Here is a 21548-nt window from a genome sequence, read left to right as displayed (position 1 = left end):
TGCTTTGTCAGTGCTCAGCTTTGCCACAGAAATGCTTTGTGACATTTCTTGCACACTTCAGAGTTAGGTGCTGAGGTGTCTTTCAGCATTGCCCTCCAGGCCACCTTGTTATACACTTAACAAGTTCTTTTTCCTTTGTTTTCCTTCCTATTTCCTCTGTTGACAGTTCCTCAGGAAGAATTTGCTTTACCTTCCAAAGTTTGCCTTGGAATTCTAACTATGAGGCGAGCCCTGTCCTCTTTTTAGGATGACGATTGTATCAAAAGCTGATTAATGAGCGAGTGTTTACAAACCCCTGGTATGAAGATTAGGCATGTTTCTAGCATGTAAACTAGTCTTTTTTTCCTCTGTAAAATAATAGACGATATTTAGCCTCACCTATAAGGATCAAATTCAATTCAATTCAATTCAGTTTATTTATATAGCGCCAATTCACAACACATGTTGTTTCAAGACACTTCACAACAGTCAGGTACATACATTCCAATTAATCCTAACCATTGAACAGTGCAGTCGGAGTTAGCTTTTTATTAAAATTGTATAAAAAGTTTTTCTATCTAAGGAAACCCAGCAGATTGCATCCAGTCAATGACTTGCAGCATTCACTCCTCCTGGATGAGCATGTAGAGACAGTCGACAGTCACTGGCGTTGACTTTGCAGCAATCCCTCATACTGAGCATGCATGTAGCGACAGTGGAGAGGAAAAACTCCCTTTTAACAGGAAGAAACCTCCAGCAGAACCAGGCTCAGTGTGAGCGGCCATCTGCCACGACCAACTGGGGGTTTGAGAGAACAGAGCAGAGACACAAAAAGAATACAGACACACTGATCCAGGAGTACTTTCTATGGGAAGGAAAAGTAAATGTTGATGGATGTAGCTCCTTTAGTTGTTTCACCTAGAAAGAAAGAGCAGATAAACTCTGAGCCAGTTTTCAAGGTTAGAGTCTGAAAGAGAGCACAGTTTGTTACAGTTAAATTATTGTGTGCAAATTTGTTCCTTACTTTTGCAACAGCTTCGTGTTAACCATATTATTTTGAGTATAGGTAACAATACATTGGCCTAATTAGAGGACTCACTCAGAAAATAAATGCCTGTGTGACACAACAACAGATTTGTATGATAAGTGGGTGTCTTTTGTCATCTTTTTGCCAGAGTTGAATGTTTCTTGCATAAATGAATTTAGAATTTTTCCACATTTTGTCATGTTGTACTCACACTTTATGGTATTTAATTGGGCTTACAAAACAGAGGTATAAGATGAGGTAAAATAGACTTTATTGATCTCACAATGGAGAAATTAACTGTTACAGTATCTCTTAGTAACACACAAGTAGGGTGCAGACAGTTATGAAAAAATGTGCAATCAAATAACAAAGTGGATGTGCAAAAACAAGTAGTAATAATAGAATAAAATAAAATAAAATTACTTATGTACAGTACAAAGTATGGATAATTTTGACATGGAAGTGAATTTTTCAAACCTTTCTACACATAAACATCTGAAAAGTGTGGAGTGCAGTTGTTTTTACCCACTTTTGCCCTGATACCCCTAGATAAATTACAGTGAGATCAACTGAACAAATAAGGGGACTGGTTTACGCCACTGTTAAAAGAAAGGTATATGAATGTTATGTGTGGTGGAAAACTAACACCTCAGATCCCCCTGAGCCTACCATCTCCTCAATGAAACACAATAGAGGTATCATCATGCTATAAACAGACAAACTGGTCAGAGTTAGTGGGATGATGGATGGAGCTATAAATAGAGTTCTGCAAGAACATCTGTTAGAGGCAGCAACAGACTTGATTCTGTGGTCCTCCTTCTAGCATTAGAACAACTTTAAACATAAAGCTAGAGCTACAAAGAATTAGCTCAAGGCGTTAGAATGTGAAAGTGGGAACCTAAACCCAGTTGAGAACTTGTGACAAGACTTGAAAATTAACTCCTCTTGGTGATGGTGTGTTGATAAAAACCCACAGAAAGTCATAAAGGTTTTTGCTGTGCTATGCAACAAAATGTAAAGAAGCATAATGAATATAAATACTTTTACCAGGCACTGTCAATATCCACATTGATTGTCATATTTTTTCCAATGTATTTTATCTATTTGCAGTCGCAATTTTCCTCTTATAAACATAAGATAAGTAATCATTTGTAGGATGGACATTTTTAAGTTGAGCAGAGGAAGGAGGCATAGGCAAACAGTTCCCACCAAGGTTTATTGTTTGAAACAGGAGCAGTTCTTTCCCAGGATAAGGGCCTCTTCTAGGCAGAGGGGAATTTGGACCAGCCTTGATATTACAAAAAATAATCTGTGTAGCAGAAAGAGTTTTGCTTTTCCTTTCTAAGTCTTTGTCATTAATGACTTTAGCAAATGTGAAGTGAAGAGTGAACGGTTCAACTGAACAAGGTCTTCAAAGCAGCCCTCTAATTATTTATCCAGGATATCCTACTCTAGAATTAGGCTTTCATGTTTTTCTGCTGCAAAGTTATTTCCACGGAATGGTTTCACTGGGACACTAATCCATGCTTTATGTGCATGTGTGTCATTTCTGTGTGTGTCTGGATATGTGCTCACTCACATGATATGGTAAATGCCCACACAAGTTCATGTGGATGGGTCTGCGCTGCTCCTCAGTAAGAGGTGCATAAAAGAGATAGTGAGTTTCCATTGTCCACACATAACACTGCATGACTTCCCTCCTCGCAGCTCTCGAACCAGACTGCTTTCACCCACATTGCTCAGGTTTCCTGGTCATTTGGCCTTCACATGCCTTCTAAAAGTGATCTTATCACCCTACTCGGGTTTACACACTTAACCGAACACTGCCCCTAACTCTCTGAGTTTCTGTCTGATCTAACTCACTCCTCATAGTCCTGTATAGCGTGCCTGCTTAGCACACATTGCAGAACATTTAGGCTAAATGCAGATGTTTTTATTATACAATATTTGTGTTTTTATTTTGATCATATATTGAATTCTCACAGAAAATGTCCTAACATACAAGATCACTTCATGTGTTTTTGTCCTAGAAAAGCATTGTATTTTTGTTTCTGTCCCTTTAAAAAAAAAAAAAAACTCTGGAATGGATATTTGCCTAATTCCAGGTGCCTGTGAAGCCTGTGTTTTCCCAGGTGGAGGCCAGGGTCATTACTAAGATATTTGTTTTCCAGATTACATGGTAACATTGAGCATTGTAGACATGCTATCCATGTCCCCATTCTATCAGTCATGGCATGATCCTCTAGCCTGTGTCCTCTCTATCTGTATGTGCTAATTTAATGTAAAGGACTGCTTGAGATTCTTTAGTAACATTTTCAGAAGGCTTAGATACATCCTAGTTTGATAGTAGTGGGTTAGAGGAGTCCCTCCTCTCCCCTTTTTGTTGTTTGGGACTCTGTATGCTAACATGTTTCAGATATCCACAATGGATGTAGAGGTAATGTATGTTTGGTGTTGGGATTCAGATGAAGCCACTGAGGATGGGCAGCTTGAAAGCCCCTCCAAAACATTGACATAAAGCCTTACAATTGTGATAATAAACCATTTTATCACTCGGCTCTAAATCAATATTGTGGCTTCTTAAGGTTTAATATTTCAATGGTATTGATCATCTTAACAACTGTGTTTGTGGTTGTCTCGACTAAGCTAATGCGCTGCAGAACAGTGTGTATGTGCTTTTGTATGTGTTTGTATAGCATCGGTTGTTCTTATCATTTAGTTTTTAACAGTGACTCAAACGTGTTTTCGACCTCTGAAAATATGAAAGATTATTTGACCATGATCAGCCTTACTGCTTATGTGCACAATGTTCTGGCTTTATAGCCACATTCCCAACACTTACTTTGTTTCAATTACAAAAAATAAAAAATTAAATCAACTGAGTGCAAACAGAGGCCCCTGAAAGCACTGCAGTTTGCAGATTTCACATCCATCCTCTCTGGAGAGAACCTCTGCTTCCCGCAGTTATAAATAGGGGCAGATCTGATAATTAGTAGAAATGGGGCTCCAAAAATTTGATCAGCACAGTTTCCCCTTGTCCCTGACCTTTCACTGGACATGTATCTTTAGCTTCCCAGCTTTCTGTCTAGCTTTATACTTTAATCTAATCTTACATCTTTCCTTCCTTTTAATTTGCAGACACACAGAATTGTACACATGACTTTTTTAGACATTTTTTTGCTTTTCTAAATTCAGAAGGATTCTAAAGAATGGCCGCAGAGTATGACTTTCCTCTTAGCTCTGCTGGATTTAACTCTGTGTGAAAGTCAGAGGTCCACGCTAAAGGATGAGAAGCTCCATGTCAAACCGTTTCAAATCATTCAACATCCATGTCTGTTGGTCTAAAATTGAGCCGAAATGGAGGATGTATATCTAACCAATCTGATGAGTATTTGAAAATCTCTCCCACTCTATCTTGCAATTTTACAGACATCCTGCTGTGTGTGGATATCAACCAGTGCACTGTGTACAGGGTTGCCTGGGGGTGAACATTAGTTTGTGCCCAATAGTCCTTCTCTGATTTTACATCGATATCATAATTTCAAGCATAATTTACGCGCTTATAAATTACGAGGCTTTCTAAGCAAACTACATGAGACATCGCAGAAAAATAACGGTGCAATCTTTTAGAATGAAAAGTGGTGAGATGTGGCTTTGGTTGCAATTGCAGAATTTCCTGGTAGGTTTTTGTGTTTTTTCAGATACGTAAATGTTAAGAAATGGAAAATTGTGCTATGATTTATTGACATGTTTCCCTAGGTAGTAATAAGAATTATCTTGGAGCATGTGCCTTTTGCCTGGTCTTTTTGATTTATTTTCCCTTTTGAGGGGTTTTCACATTTGTTCTTGAAGTGCACCAGAACACTGCACCCCCCCTCCTCCCTGTTTGCTAATTGGTGGAAGACTTGGAGCTTCCTGCTGTGTGTTCACAGCTTCTCTCTTTGCTTTGCCACCCCACCAGGTCTTTCACCACCTCTGCAGAGCCCAGTAATTAACCCATAGCTAATTAACTACTACTATTTACACCAGCATGTTGTTTCCATCACACCTTTGGAAACCAGACAAACTCTGATGCAGTATCAGTCTTTTCTGCAGGGTTTTAGAAGATTGACTCACTCATTGTCACTATCACTGAAAAAAACCACCTTGTGCATCTGTGATTTCACTGCTTTTGTTTCTTATGTAGCATTTTCCAGTTTGCAGCATTGTATGGATTTACATAATGGGAAAGAGTTGTGTAAAGGGTGACAATAATTTTAAGGTTCTACTTTAGGTCCACTGACAAACGAGGCAATTAATACTACAAAAAACATTTTTTTTATTGTTTCACAGATACTTTTAGTTTGAAATTATCACACAAATTGAGAGATGTTGGAGCATATTTAAGTCTACTTAGACCAATATCAGCATTAACTATTTTTGCTGCACTTTACATTTTGTTTAAGGCAAACTACCAACACGTATGACAGTGGACTATATGCTTAGGTTCAGCTGTACTTGAGAAATTCTCCCAGACGTGCCAGGGAGAAGCCACCAGCTTATGCATGCTCTGCTGTAAACACACATGACTGTTCCTCCATGCCTCAGACTCGACACAGCGTTAGCTATTTCTGTTTCAGAGACTGATAGCTCCCACTGAACATCATTGATTTTACGGGAAGCCCTGTTTACAGGCTGAGTGCCATCGACCTGAGGTGACTTTTTACCTCCTGTAGTTGGAGCATCCTTATGTCTGCATTAGTGGAAGAGAAGGCTGAACATTTACAGAACACAATTAACAACAATGTGTAGACGAGCACTTGTCACAATTGCGGTTTTGGAGAAAAAGAGAACAAGAACTCCTCATACCTAACATAATTATAATAGTTTATAATACTTTTTTTACACTTAAAGTGAAACCGTAACAGTAAAAATGCTGGGAAATATAAATTTATCTTTTGGACTTGTCTTTTGTTGGTAAAATATTATCCTGCTATAAAATTTAACCTCAGAATTTACAATTTTTACACATGAATTTCTTCCTTATTCTCTCAGTAAAGGATCATTCAGCATTAGTTTGCCTGTTTAATCAGATTTTTCTGTTAAAGGAAGTTCAACTGAGTTGTGTTTTATGAAATAATTTGTCAGGAATCTTGCATTCTGGTGCAACAAATTTACATTTTCCTCATTATTAGTGTGAGGTGTTGGAGCATGGATTCATTAAGCAAATGTTAAAGTGAATGCATGCCTTTATTGGTGATTAGGTGGAACAAACCTGAGAGATAAACCCAGGCTTCTCTCTGCCTGAGGACTACAATGGTTACCTCGTCAATGAGCATGTCCCTGGTGCAACATCAAAAGCCTTCCCCTGCTTTATCAATAAGAATCCTTCCTTCCCACATCTTCCTGTAACTTGCTTAGCGTTCACACCATTGATTTTTCAATAAGCGCCCCTTACCCTGCGGTGGCTGGACTGGATCTGTGATGGCTCAGAGACTATACACAGAGAAGCTACATCACTAAGGAACAATTGAGAATCAGATCTGCTGTATTGTTAGTGGTCCTTAAGGCATATTAAGTAGCTCTGTCTTTTCCATTTTAAAGAGGACGTCTCTCATTGCTGACGTATATGTGGATGGAAGTGTTTTGGTCCCTGTTCTGCCTATAATTTTTGCAGTTTCAGTCAGAGCTTATTCTCTCAGGACAACCTGGAAAGCAGGGTCCTCTAGAGGCAGAAAGAAGGCTTCTAAGCAAGTGATCAGGGTTGTTTATATTCAGATTCTTTCTTGGTCTTTGATTCTTACCCCGCATGGTAAATAACACTAAATGTGAGACCTATAGTTTAACACTTATGTGATTTTGCATTCATACCAAAGTACATCCAGACTCTGTGACATTGCTCATAAGAACACCAGCTGATTGAAAATATTGAATGTTTGTAGTTGGAAGTTGTTTCTTTTTTCACAAGAAGAAGAGAGCAAGGTAATTCTGGCAAAGAGTCTTTTGAAGGCAGGTAGCAGCAGAGGGTGAGTTCTACAGTCTGAATTTGATCATTGGTGCGCTCTCTCTTAGATCAGCTGAGGAATCCAGCCTTTTTCTTCCTTGTGATTATCTCATATTGTCTGCCAGGACTTGTTTTGTCTACAGAAAGTCTGCTTATTGTAAACTTGGTAGGCCCACATTCAGAATTACAATGCAACACAGTCAGCGGGGGCCATGGCTTAATCACTTGTTGTACTGCCACCATTTAAAAAGAAAAGTTTTCTTTCTGAATACGACATGATATATTTGACAATAATACTGCTCGGTTGTAGTCACCTTCAGTAGGCTCCTCCTTCATTTTGATTTGTGGTTATTAACATAGTCAGCACTCAGAGACTCCAGCCTCCTCCACTTCCCCTGTACTTCAACTGCGTCTCTGTGTCTGTCTCCTGTACTTGTTTAGTGCCTCCCAGAGATTAAAGCTTTTCCTGCTTTAAACAGGTGTCACTGAGCCAGGCAGACATCCAAGAGACAAACAGTTTTATATCAGCTGGCCCCATCTGCGACTTTCCGACTCCAGACAATCCCATTGCTCATCTGTAACCACTGCAGGTTATTGAATTACACCATCTTGATTTTAAAGGGCAATCCTGTTTTCTGTAAGCAGTGGACACACCAAGCTAGCTTAGAGTTTCACCTCTGATCAAGAGTCATTGTGTTACCCTGACTACTGCTAATTGCTTATGGTATCTTAGAGCTGTAATGGGAACTGAGGGCTACATACTCTGGGTACAGTAGCCCGCACTGTACTCAGCTTGTTCACACTTATCAAGACCGAAAGCAGGTTATTGTTGAGCACCGGTTTTAAGTGTTGGTCGTGCATATACACAAAGTTCCCCGTCTTAACAAAAACTGGAATGTAAAGGAATGGGTTAATATATGATAAAAAAACAAAGCATGAATGCTCCACGCTTTGAAGAGGAAATTTTTTCCTGTGAGACTTTTCTTTCAGACCATGCTCAGTTCTGTCCTTTTTTCCACTTAATTTTGCACAATTCATTCTCTCCTTTTTAGCTTGAAGAATCACTGTATTTGAAGTGGCTTTTATTTTTTTATTTCTTTCTTCCGCTCTCACAGCCGTCTGTCCATTTGTGTGAAATGACCGTTGAGCTCATAGCCTCTTATTAATGGAGCAGATAATAAATATAGACCAGTAGGGCTAGTATCCCCTCACTCAATATGGCAGCCATCTTTAAATCATGTCCGGTTGTATAAAGCAATCTTGTTAATAAGCCAGCCAGTCTACCATCTCCAGTATCTCATAAAATTATATGCAAACTAGCTCAAAGTTAAGACTTAGCTTGTTCAGCATTTAAAAAAAAAACCTGAACGCGTGTGCATCCTACTATAACATATTTGTGCAAATAAAAAAAAAAAAGGGACTACAATGTGTTTAGTTAAAATGTTTTTCTTTATTTAATTACGTTTTTACTGCCTTTCATTTATAATATGTTATTTTAATATTATTTTATATTATTCAATGTAGTTTGGCTTCTGGTCTGTTACTGCTAATAATGAAGTCTAAACACAAATCCACATCTTTTAAAATAGTTGCACATTATTTTTGTAGTAGGAGATATTTTTCGGTTGAAGGGATACTTTGCACAAGGGGTACTTTTCACCAGACGTTCATGAACAGGCAGGCAGACATTATCAATCTCTCCTCTTTCAAAGTGGTTAATATGTTAGGCTGTGGGGGTAGACTCCATTCTGATCACAGCTGAAATTTGCATCCCTAAGTAAATAAGTAAATAAATCAAGTGAGAGCACTGAATTTGCTAATCAACCAGGACATTGCAGTGAGCTTGGTGCCAGGAAAATTTGCTCATGTAATATTCAGCACCGGTGGGTTAAAGGGCAGCGCAGAGTTATTGGTTTCAGCCCGATTGCCCCCTTTAATCAATGTTGGCTGCATCCCTTTAATAAAATTATTAGCTCAGCAGTATCTTGCGCTATCATTTTATCTCTTCTGTGCTCTAAATTGCAGCCTGTGTTGGGCCTCTCAGATGCTCGGGGCATGGCCAGCTCCCGAAAGCTCAGCTCCCATTTATTATTTCAGAGGCGGAGGATGGCTGGAGTGTTTGAAACCAGGCTAAGCTCAGAGGTTATTGGATGCAAGATCTAAACACAGCTGCAGTAAAGTCTCAACCCAGATTATGTATTTTGAGCTCCTAGGAAAAAACAGCCTTTTATTCCTTGTGAGTTTATGCATTTCTACCTAAATAATCCACAAGTAATATTTTTCTCTTTTAGTGCAACTCTGTAATACTGCTAAAGAATTTGTAAACAACACATTTTTACCTTTTGTTTGAGTTATGTAAATGCGTGATGTGCTGAAGGGTGGCTCTCAGTGTCTAATTATCTCACAAGGAATCTATTTGATCTATTAAGTTAGTATCACTGCAAGTTAATTAAAAACGGATGTAGGATTTGCAGAATATAAGATTAAGGGTGTTGTTTGGAAGGTGAAGATAAAAGATAGTACTTTTGTGATATGGCAGGAAGATGAATCGTGGACAGTTTATTATTGCTTGTCTTAGGTATTGTATTTAAGTACCTAATCTAGTGTAATGAGTAGGGTGTCCTCTTTCCAATTATATCTCAGAGTTTTGGCTCTTGTTCAATGTGCCATGCTTGTGATATTCTTTTTTAAGGATTCCATGCATAGATTTTAATTTTATATTTTTGTTAGATTTTTCAGATTGAGACAGTAATTTTGTTTAAAATATGGAAATTTGATTTTAACTTTGACATGGTAAAAAATGAAATGTGTGGAGATGTGTAGTATTTGCAGTTCTGTAACCTCTTATATGTGTCTTTGCAGGCCTGGATGCGATGAATGCCTCATGTAGGCATCAGCATGGACAGCTGTGAGTCTCCCGTGGTTTCTGGGACAGAGGATGGGCTCAGCTCCTCCCAACAGCAGCAACCGCCACAGCCCTGGAACGATCACTCAAGCTCACAGGTTACTTGCACCAACCAGGTCCCTTCCCTGGATGCCTTGTCGCTATCTGGGTCTTATTCTTCTCAGCCCCCGAACTCCATTGCCCCTCATGACGGGGTGAGAGACCTACAGTCACAGCAGCCACAGCCAAAACAGACATTACTCCAGGCCCAGCGTGATAGCTCTGCCATAGGCCACCTCCATTCCAGAGGAGAGGGTCTTGAGGAAGTCGAGCAGGAGGGAGTGAGCTGTGGAGAGGAAGAAGAGTCTGAGGACCTTGATGAAATGGAGATAGATAGCTGTTTCCCAAGTCTTCAGCCCTTCTCTGGGGTGCCAATAACTTCAGGGGGTGGAGGGATGCCCACTCTTTTGCGACATCAGCCCACACAACAGCAGGGACCACCTGAGAGTGGGAGTGAAGAAGGAGAAGAGGAAGAGGAAGAGGAGAATAGTGATGTGGAAAACCTGGCTGGAGAGATAGTCTATCAGCCAGATGGCTCAGCCTACATTGTGGAGAGCCTCAGTCAATTGATCCAAAGTAGTGGAGGTATGGTACCTGGCCTGCTTCCTACAAACTCTGTCACAAGTGGGGGGAAACTGGGAGAACCTGCTGGGGCTTCGTCCTCAGTCTACCCACAGATCATCAACACTTTCCACATAGCATCGTCTTTTGGGAAGTGGTTTGGTAATTCAGACCAAGGTTTTCCCAATACCTCAACAATGACAGGCCTAAGCCCTGTCCTGCACAGTTTTCGTGTCTTTGATGTGCGGCACAAAAGCAACAAGGATTACCTGAACAGCGATGGGTCTGCCAAGAAGTCCTGTGTATCCAAAGATGTTCCCAACAACGTGGATTTTTCCAAATTTGATGGGCTAGCCCTTTATGGCAAGGGTAAACCCATTCTCATGTGTTTTCTCTGCAAGCTGTCTTTTGGCTATGCTCGTTCCTTTGCCACTCATGCTGTCCATGATCACCGCATGACACTGTGTGATGATGAACGGCAGTTGTTAGGGGACAAGCATGCCTCTGCCATCATCCAGGGCATTGGGAAGGACAAGGAACCCCTCATTAGTTTCCTGGAACCAAAAAATAAGAGCACTCCTCTGCCACCTACGCTGCTCCCTATGAACTCTGGACAGAGCTTCTATGGCACATTTAGTGGTGTCCATCTAGATCCTGGAAATAGCAGTGGGGGCAGTGAGACCCTCCTGAACAAAGACTATGACTCTGGCCTTCAGCAACAACAGCAGCAACAAACTCAACTTTGTCCAGTTCTTTCTTTAGGTGGACTAAGTATTTCCAAAGCATCCGCTCTTACCTCTTCTCCAGGCTCTGCCAAAGACTCCAGTGCCCTGCCCAAACAGGGAGGGAGAATAGAGGAGCCTGTGGGGAAAGAGTTGGCATGCAAGGGAGAAGATGGGAGAACTGAGGGACATGAAAGCAATGTGCAGCTATCCAACCAGTTCGGGGGCTCAGAAGAAGATGATGAACTATTATTAGGGGAAGAGGAAGATGAGGTGGAGGCAGAAAGTACTGCAGTGGCCTGTGGTGGTAACAGTAGCAGCGGTGGGAGTGAGGTGGGGGAACCAGCTGTCTCAAACCAAAGCATTTCCAAATCTCCTTTATTAATGCCTAGTAGCACTCTCCAGCCTTCTGCCTGCACCTCTGCAGTCAGTTCCACACTCAACAGCAAAGCCCTTGCTTCCATTTCCTCCTCTGTCAAGGAAGAGGGTTCAGCTGCAGATGGTGGGGGGAGAACATCAGAGCTCCCTCTGAGCTTTAACTGCCAGGGAGCAACTGTTCCTGTGGCAATAGCGGCAGCTGCGGTCAGAATGAGCGAGGATGACACTGCTGGCACTTCTTCCTCGCCTCTGTCCACCAATGCTGCTGCTGATGAAAGTGCCAATCGAGATAGTGCCACAGCTCCAGAACCAAATGATTGCTCAGCAGAAGGAGAGGAGGAAAATGGAGCCCTTCTGCATCATCACCACATACACCACCATCATCATCACCTCCACTCTGCATCTCATGGTCACTCCCACCCCCTCCCAGGGAGCTCTTGTGACATAACAGGGATGGGTGAGTGTTCACAAAACCATGGCCCAGGTGGGAGTGGAGGAAGTGGAGTAGAGTGCCCTAAATGTGACACCATTCTGGGTTCCTCGCGCTCCTTGGGGGGTCATATGACCATGATGCATTCACGCAATTCATGCAAGACACTAAAGTGTCCCAAATGCAATTGGCATTATAAGTACCAGCAGACATTGGAGGCCCACATGAAAGAGAAACACCCAGACTCTGGAGGCTCCTGTGTGTATTGCAGCAGCGGTCAGAGTCATCCTCGTCTGGCTCGTGGAGAAAGCTACACCTGTGGATACAAGCCCTTCCGGTGTGAGGTATGTAGCCAGTAAAGATGCCTATGCTCCATTTTAAGAGTTGCATATAAATTTAGTTTTCATTTAATATAATTGTATCTAAGAATTATGTTACTATGTCATTATTACACTTAAAGAGAAAAAATGCTTTGTTCTGCAGGTGTGTAATTACTCCACTACCACAAAGGGCAACCTAAGCATCCACATGCAATCGGATAAGCACCTGAACAACATGCAGACACTACAAAATGGAGGCTCTATTGGCTCTGGACAGGACCAGGGCTTTGGACATAACCCAGGTGGAGTGGTGGCTGTGCCCTCAGTGACCCAGGCCAGCAGTCATCACACTCCTCACCATCATCCAACGCAGTCCTCCACTCATATGTCTGTACCATGTGGAGCCCCCTCGCCAACTAAGCCGAAGAGCAAACCTACTTGGCGGTGTGAAGTGTGTGACTATGAGACCAACGTTGCACGGAATCTACGCATCCACATGACCAGTGAGAAGCACATGCACAACATGATGCTCCTCCAACAAAATGTGACTCAGATGCAGCATGGCCGACTTGGCTTAGGAGCCATGCCTTCACCATCTGAGGCTGAGCTTTACCAATATTACCTGACCCAGAACATGAGCCTTCCACCAGGCCTTAAGATTGATCCAGCTGGACCTGAGGCTCAGTTTTTGATGGGAAGTTTTCACCTGGATCCCAGCATGGCTACCTTGGCCCCTGCACTTGGTGAGTAATTTCTTGTGTTTTTTTTATTTGAAAAATCATCTTAGTTACCCACCAGTTAAAGGACATTGAAACGGATTTTATGTTTCTAATTCTGATTTTAAATCTATTGTAGACATATCTTTTATTTTACATAAAAACATGGCAGGAAAACATTTGAAATTGAGCACAGGCAAAATTAGGAGTAAAAAGGACCATATATTCCCGTTTTCTTCAGCTTGATATGATGAACTGACAACTGTAAATTTAGTTTGCTTAAGCCTTAAATTGTGTTTCTACCCTTATCCATAAAACGTTTTGGTTCACACAGCCATTTTATAATATAATAATATGCTGATCTGTTGCAAAATGTGTATTGTGTGATGAAGAAACCCCAAGAATAATAGATTATTCCACTTCTCACAGTCTTGGTGAGTTAGCATCTCATACTAGAGCCCAGCAAAGGACATTTTTTAATCCAACTTTTGCCTGCTCCCAGTGGATTTCAAACCATTACTTTCTGTTCTTGCAGCGTCTGTGTTCTGCTACCACTGGGTCCCGCAGGGTTACTGACCATTACCCCTTCTTCCACACAATATGATACAAGAGTTTCATTAATTTGGTTCTTTCTCCCCATCATCTTTTAGATAGATCTTTAGGTTATTTGAGGTGGGGTTGTGTGAAGTATTTCCGAGTAGTTAGTCTCTTACCGTAAGCATGCATCTATCAGGGCATAGTATAGAGAAGCGAGGAAGGGGGGCAAGCAGATCAAATTACTTTAAATAACAGATCAGAAGAGCTATTTTTTGTAATCCTAGACCACATTCCCCAATAAATGTATGAAGAAAACTACCCTATTTTAATATTATTTGAACAGTACATTCTACTGGGCTGTGTAAATCCTATTAGAGAACATATTGTCTAATGTTATCTCAGACCAAAATGGATGACCTTCAGTATCTTTGGCTTTCTTTTTGTACTGCTAAGTAGTTTTAGTGTTGAGCTTCAGACTAAAAGTAATGGTGATTTTTAGTCCCAAGATTTACTTGCTGTACTGAAATGATGATATAAGAAGATGATCTTCACAATTGAAGAAAGGCCTGGGAGAGTGGTGACTTGTGGCAGTTTGTAATTTAGCCAACACAGTTAAGTAGTGATACAGTGCAGCCAGATCTTTACCTAAATGTACTAGTTTTTAAATATAAAAGGTAATTTATGGATTGTAAAAACCCGTTATAACATAAATGCTGGTTGGCTGACATACTGTGTATTTCTTCCAGCTGTGTTGTTTAATATTAATGTAATGTGTGAAAACAGATGCAAAGCTTTACATCAGTGCCTTGAACTAATGACCTACAACTAAATTCCCTGTGATGCAGGATCCTTATCTATAGTAAATTAATGAATCCATATAGGTATGAGGCATGAAGTCACAGAGGAATGGGAGGCATGAGATGCAGAACAGTACTAGCATAGTGTGTCTGCATGTCGGTGTATCTGTTAGTGAGCATAAGCAGCAATGCTAGAGGTTTCAGACTTCTCTGAGGTTTCTCTCTCGTTGCTATAAAAGCCCAGGTAAAGAAAAAAAGTCCAAGAACAGCCTGCCTCCCGCAGCAATACATGAAAAGGACCTGCTGGTATTAATTTAGTGTAAAGCCTGGCCAGGACAGGCCTGCATGCTCAGTCTGGGCAGTGAAAGATTAAACAACAGAAAGTGAAGGCAAAAGGGAAACCTCTTACCTCATTTTTGATATTCCTTTTTAAAATTAGTCTTCACTAACTGAGTATATTATTTCGTGGCAGGGCATATATGCATGTAGTCTAAAGAGATTTAATCTGTTAAGATAAATGATAATTGTAACATTTAATTAAACAGTCAACACTAGGTGTTTACATTCAGGGTGTAAAAATACACAGGTTTTCTTTTTTAGGTCAGTTGTTATTACCAAATTATTTGGATTGGCTATATACCAGAATAATGACATTGTTTTTTTAGAGGATGTTTTATTACTATGCTCAATGTCAGAAGTTCACAAACAATAAAATAACTATGCCTTTAAACTATTCGGGAAAGCCCAGGTGATGAGGTCGTGCTTTTGTAAACCTCTGATGGATTATTTTAGGACATCTGCTTCTTTGTGTCACATCACTAGAAAATTAAAATAAATTAGCAAATATATATAAGGAAGAGAACTTTAGACCTCAACAACTCAGCTTCATCCCAGATGCTTGAAAGTGGGACGTTCTTCTGTTCAAACAATTACATGCAAGCATAAGCAGTGGGGAAATATCCAGCCATCAGACCATCGGGGAAGGAGGCATGTTGTGTGTCTCAGAGACTATTGTCCTTTGGTGCTATTATTAACTCCAAAACAAGAACAAGAGACCATGTGGAGATGCTGACTGAATTTGGTAAGTGAGTGTCGTTATCTATGTTGAAACTAGTCCTGTACTGACATTTGTTGAACGGCCCCTGAGCAAAGAAGAAATCATCATTCAAAAAATAACATAAAATGACAAATTAGTTTGTAAATGAACTTAGGGACTAACACCTAAATAGAAAAATAGAATAGGAAATAGAATCGTTTTACTTTTGGAAAAAAAGGAGCAGCCTTGCAAGCCTTTGAGTACCATCGCTACTGTGAAGCTCATGGGTGGCAGCATGATTGTTTTGGGGAAGCAGGAGGGACTAGCGCACTTGACAAAATACATGACATCATGAGGAAAGTTATATAGGTACAATGGAGCAACATCTTTGGACATGAACCCGGAAGTGAAAACCTGGGCAGAAATGGGTCTTCCAAATGAACAATGACCAGAATCATACCGCCAAACTAGTTACAAAAGTGGCAAGGGACAGCAAAGTTAATGTTTTGAAGCGCCATTATAACGTCATGATTTCAATTCTACAGAACATTTGAGGGCAGAGGTAAAATGGTGTGTGTAAGCAAGGTGGCTGACAAACCTTACCAGTACTGTCATGAGGAATGGGCCAATATTCAAGTAAACAATTGTGGGAAGCTTTTGGAAGGATACACAAAATATTTAATTCAAATCATATAGCATAATCTCATATAGTGATAAAAAAAGGGTTATTTGCTTTTTTATACAGTTTTTGTAAACATCTGGTTTAAACAGTATCTAATCTATTATTAAATGTATACTAGCAATCAATTTAATAAGCTGTCTACATCTTCCTTGCTTCTTTTTGTTTTTTCTTGTAGGTGGGGAAATCCCAATGGATGTGCGTCTTGGTGGTGGGCAGCTGGTGTCTGAGGAACTGATGACCCTTGGAGAAAGTCTATCACAGACCACAGATCCCTCCCTCAAGCTCTTTCAGTGTGCTGTGTGCAATCGTTTCACCACTGACAACTTGGATGTGCTTGGCATGCATATGGGAGCTGAACGGAGCCTGCCAGAGGAGGAGTGGCGTGCTGTGGTGGGAGACTCTCATCAATGCAAGTTGTGCCACTACACCACTCAGCTCAAGGCCAACTTCCAGCTGCACTGCAAAACAGACAAGCACGTGCAAAAATACCAGCTCGTGGCCCACATCAAGGAAGGGGGCAAAGGCAATGAATGGCGCCTGAAGTGTGTGGCCATAGGCAATCCAGTGCACCTGAAGTGTAATGCCTGTGACTACTACACCAACAGCCTGGAGAAGCTGAGGATGCACACTGTCAATTCCCGGCATGAGGCAAGCCTCAAACTGTACAAGGTTAGTGGTCCTTTAGTTGTTTTTATCACCCCCACCACTCAGCCTTGACTCTGCTTTTAAGTTTATCAGCTGAATGAATACTTTTCAGCTAAATTAATAATTTTGCCATATTGTTAATCTAGTGTCCTGCAAAACATTGGTTTAAGTTTAAACATGACTGGGAGAAATATGATGATTCTGTCACACATAGGGTTGTTAATTGTCTTCTTTGAAAAATTCTACAACATTATAGAGTTTTGCACCAAGGGTAAAATGCTTATGCAAATAATATCCATACTAACTCCATCTGCCTGGGCAAGACTTAATAAATGTTCTTGTGTTGCCAACATCACTGCCAGCTGTTCTCTAGAGGCATGAATAACAACTTTGTTGTGTAGCTGTCATACTGAAACTGGGCACGCTACTGCCCTGAGACGAACATAGCAGGACAAGCTGGCTTGGAAGCTTAGGACTAAATCACTTGGTAGACGAATGAAGAAGTGTTAGGAGACAGAGGTTTGGTGCTAATACTGCTTTGAGCGGGAAGGGCTGAATTGTTCTCGACAGCCGTATTGATTTTTGCTGGACTTGGAGCTTCACCTTCTCCTCTAATCATTCCATAATAGCCAGTGGATGAACACTCTCCGAACAAATGGCCATAAATCTAACAGGCCTGATTCCACTTAGGTACCTATCCTGTGTGTCTGCGGCTTTGGCCAGTCTGTGCTTAACCCAAACTGGCATGGTTGCACATACGCACAAGACACAAACACTGGCAACACATATGTGGTGTAAATGCAAGCGACATACAGGAAAATCACCATCTTTCTACTGTTTTTGGGAGGTTCCTTATCGCCATTACCCATTTGAGTTTCTAATAGTGGACAGGAATTTATTTAAATTACTGCATTCCTGTGCGCATGTGGTGGTGGAAGATGAGGGCAAGCAAGGCATGCTTGCGGCCTCAAGCATGGGGTTTTAATTACACAAACAAACTGAGCTGAAATCATTTTAAACCTCTTAAAAATCCCATCTATTTGAAAACCCAGTGGTATGACAAATGATCTCTCGGACGCACGGGAATGACACACATGTTTTCTTCCCTAAAGTGTTTTTGTACTGAAACAAAATTAAAAATAGGGTAATCAATTTTTGGTTTTGTTTAAAAGGCAGGTGAAATGGAGTGCTTCGACTGCATCTGTTACAGTGGACCAGGGAGGGTTTTGGTTTGTCATTTATTGGTAGCAAAAACAAGGTTTGTTAAAAGATTTATTTCTTTTTTGTATTTCTGGAAAATTGGGATTATGTGCTATTTTGAACTTCAGGACCAAAATTACAACGAGTTTGTGATCTTTAATACAAGTAAACAGACTCGGGCATGTTATCTCTCATCTTCACACTTTTGCAGAGACAAATATTGTTCTTGTAGAATATAGTACAGCTTACTGTCGTTGTGCTGTATTTTTTGCATGACTCTAAAAATCAAAACTGATAGGGTTTTCTTTTTTCACGCATTTCTTCATGCAAGCTTTTAAGGAGAGAAAATATATATGTCACGCTAGAGTTCAAGCTTTGGAGGATTAAATATGTACAACACATCCAGGCATTTTTTATGACTTAAGCTTCTTAAGATGGCTCCATATTTCTTAAAACCAACTGGTTTTCCAACTAAGACTGTGTGTGTTTGTCCAGACATCACCTGCTCCATAAACCAGAAAAAATTTTAGTCCTTGTAAGCTCTGCCTCATCCCCTACACAACTTAGAAACAAAGATGAGCACAAGTCAAAAAAAAGAGTCATTACAGTAGTTTATGACTTACCAATGTGACAAATACATGGTTGTCACATTGGTTTCTCAGTTGCACCGTTTTCTGACTTCTTTAGATTTACAGTCATGGTTGAGATACTGACAGGCAAAAATCTGCCTTGCCTACAAATGGCTGCAAATGCCTCTTGGTATATGCATGGATAAGAAAAAAAGAGAAAGTCCAAACTGGGACAAAATAAATCATCAACTCAGCATAAACAGGCTGTAAGATGTGGGACATGTTCGGGACACTTCATCCAAATCAGACTGGTTTGCATTAAACAGGGCCTTTGTGTGTGCAGCTCCATATAAATTGGAGCCTGTAATTACTGGAATTAAAAAGGAAGGTTTAAACTGAGAGCTAAGTTAGATGGGATAATTTCAGAGTCTGTGGTATGTGGGCCATATTAGGCTTTCTAAAAATACCCCCCCCCCCCACCCCCCATGTATTTGAATGTTTTAGGAGGCCTCAGAATGATCCAGCAACTTATCCTGACCACTGGACCACCGCACAGTTGGGGCTGATGCTGTCTGCTTTCTAAACTGTGGCTCAATTGAAATACACCCTTTATGAGAAATGTGCTCTGCCCACTGGATTGTGTGATCTGAAGCGTTCTTTCACCTACTTATTTTACAAAGAATCATGGGGGATTTAGTGGTTCTGATGAGAGCATGATGGTAATCAGTCTAAGATTGTCACTCCTGAATTCAAACCCATTTTATTTTTGCTGTGCAGATAACCTCAGCTTATCATCATAGGTTTGCACAACTCTAAAAATACATATACATGTAGGTTAACTGTGACATTGATCCTGATTAAATCTGCATTGCAGCTGGAAATGTACATAATATTTTACCTGTGAAGCAATCATTTTTTATGATATTGTGTGGAAGCGACTGTCTAATCTATCTCCAGAACATGGGTGCTCTGACTAGATGCAGAGGGCAGGGCCTAACCAGGCCTAGCTTTAGGCCTCCGCTTGCATTGGAGGGTTGGGGGAAAGGGGAGACACATGGGGGGATGTGGGGTTTGCTGGCTACCTTCCCTGTCTCGGGGGCCAGTGCAATCGGCAGTAATTGAGATTGATTGGATGTTATTTTTCCTCTTGCAAATGTAGTCCATTAGCTTGGCACATGCATAATCAGTTTAGAGCACAGTTAGCCGAATGTAATCATGTTCCTTGGTGTCTGCTAGCACAAAATCCACTCCAGATGCCAGTTGGTTACGGAAAGATTGGGAGAAAGTGCCTTCACTATCAAACGTGGAATCTTAAACTGAGAAAGTCCTGACATCCCTTTCTATAGCCTGGTCCTGCTCTATTGAGCACACCTAACTGTAAAATATTTTCTTCTTCCTTGTTTGCCATATACGCTCGTTCAAATCCATTGTTTATCCCCTCAAAAGGCATCACTTTTCATCCAATATTCTGTCCATCAACAGAGCTAACAATTTAGGAGTTACCTGCAATTACTTTATCTCCTATTTTGATTAAAATGAAGCAAGTAAAACCAAAAATAATTTGTCAATCTTCTGCAGAGAGCAAATCATCCCGATAACTGATAATCGAGGAATGAAGGATTTGACGTAAATGAAGGGATTAGTTTTTACATGCATTAAGTGTTTCCTTGATTATCCTTCTCAGCAGACTGTGGAATGAGATCGTTGATTACTTTGCATTTTAATGATCATGAGTGATGGGATTGACTCCAAACTCCTTTCAATTACTGTTATATGAAGTTTGAAAAAAAAAACAAAACACTGAGTTTATTGTTGTATTCCAAGCTTAATTCACTCAAACAAGGGCTCAGTTGATGAGATTAGCTCATCATAATTCAAAATTTAAATCTGACACATCAATATTATTTTAGCTGTTATGACCTGTCTGGTAGGCTGACGTTTTTAGCTTTCCTCAAACACTTTTCTATTTACAGTTTTCTCTGTGGTGGTGCAATGAGAACAGAGAATATAATCCAAGTATATTAACAGTTGAGTGGAAGGAAAAAAGGTTTCAGACAAAGGTGCAAAAGAAACAAGGATAACGACAGCCTTGAAAGGATTGTAATACAAAGCCTATTGCCGAACCAGATATGTTAAACCTATCATACCTAGGCTTGGGAGTAAAATTACCTGATTATTGCTCAGTTGTCCAAAGTTTTAAATGAAAGTCTAATTTCAATCTCACCTGGCAAATAAAATTTTGAAAAAGAGGGGAGAGGCAGAAAATCCAATTTGCTTGAGGTCCATTGTGAATTTTCCACAGTCAGTAGGGTTTGGAGAGCCATATTTTCTGCTGGTGTTGGTCCACAGTGACCCCATGTACAAAGTCAGTGCAGCCATTTATCAAGGTATTTTAGAGCACTTCATTCTTCCCTTTGTTGACACGTTTTTTGGAGATGCTAATTTCATTTATCCAGCAGGACACTGCCAAAGGTAGCTGCTTTTAATCTAAGATGTGTCACTCAGTAAACTTACCTGTATAAAATAAGGTGAAGTATCACCATGCTTGATTTGCCAGAAAACTGGCCTGACTTAAATCCCCTTGAAAATATATAAACTATAGTCAAGAAGACGATGAAAGATACCAGAGGCAAAAGTATAAACAAGCTGAGGACCACTTTTTAAGCAACACCTGGTTTCCTTGCTTCATGCCACTCTGTGCTGACACAGTAATTCTTTCAAAAGACCACCGAAATTTAGAAATTTAGTTGGCCAAATTTCTGTGTTGGTAACAGTTTTTATTTGTCTTGTGTAATAATATTATTCTGAGAAATAGAATGTTGGGTTGTTCTTGAGGACATAATCATCAAAATGAACATAAATAATGTGCATGCCTGAAATATTTTAGTCTTGTTGTATAATCCATATCATAAAACAGTTTAACTTTTTGGATTGACTTAATGAAATAAATCAGCTTTCAGTGATATTTACTGAGATGCACCTGTAGACCTGAAGTAGATTTTACTCTGTCAAATATCGAAGG

The 21548-nt window shown here is 40.3% G+C and overlaps 1 protein-coding gene across 1 annotated transcript in view; it reads left to right on the top strand.

Annotated features, from left to right (window-relative positions):
- The first annotated feature begins 10328 nt into the window (after positions 1 to 10328).
- Positions 10329 to 21548, top strand: part of zfhx3b (zinc finger homeobox 3b) — a 104728-nt gene continuing 93508 nt past the window's right edge. The window contains exons 1-3 of the mRNA XM_047362496.1: positions 10329 to 12368; positions 12508 to 13087; positions 16288 to 16781. Coding sequence (XP_047218452.1) covers positions 10329 to 12368; positions 12508 to 13087; positions 16288 to 16781 — 3114 coding nt within the window. The remainder of the gene's footprint in view (positions 12369 to 12507; positions 13088 to 16287; positions 16782 to 21548) is intronic.

The sequence above is a fragment of the Girardinichthys multiradiatus genome, chromosome 4 (genome assembly GCF_021462225.1).
Source record: "Girardinichthys multiradiatus isolate DD_20200921_A chromosome 4, DD_fGirMul_XY1, whole genome shotgun sequence".
Taxonomy (NCBI): domain Eukaryota; kingdom Metazoa; phylum Chordata; class Actinopteri; order Cyprinodontiformes; family Goodeidae; genus Girardinichthys; species Girardinichthys multiradiatus.
This window is presented reverse-complemented; position numbering and strand designations above follow the sequence as displayed.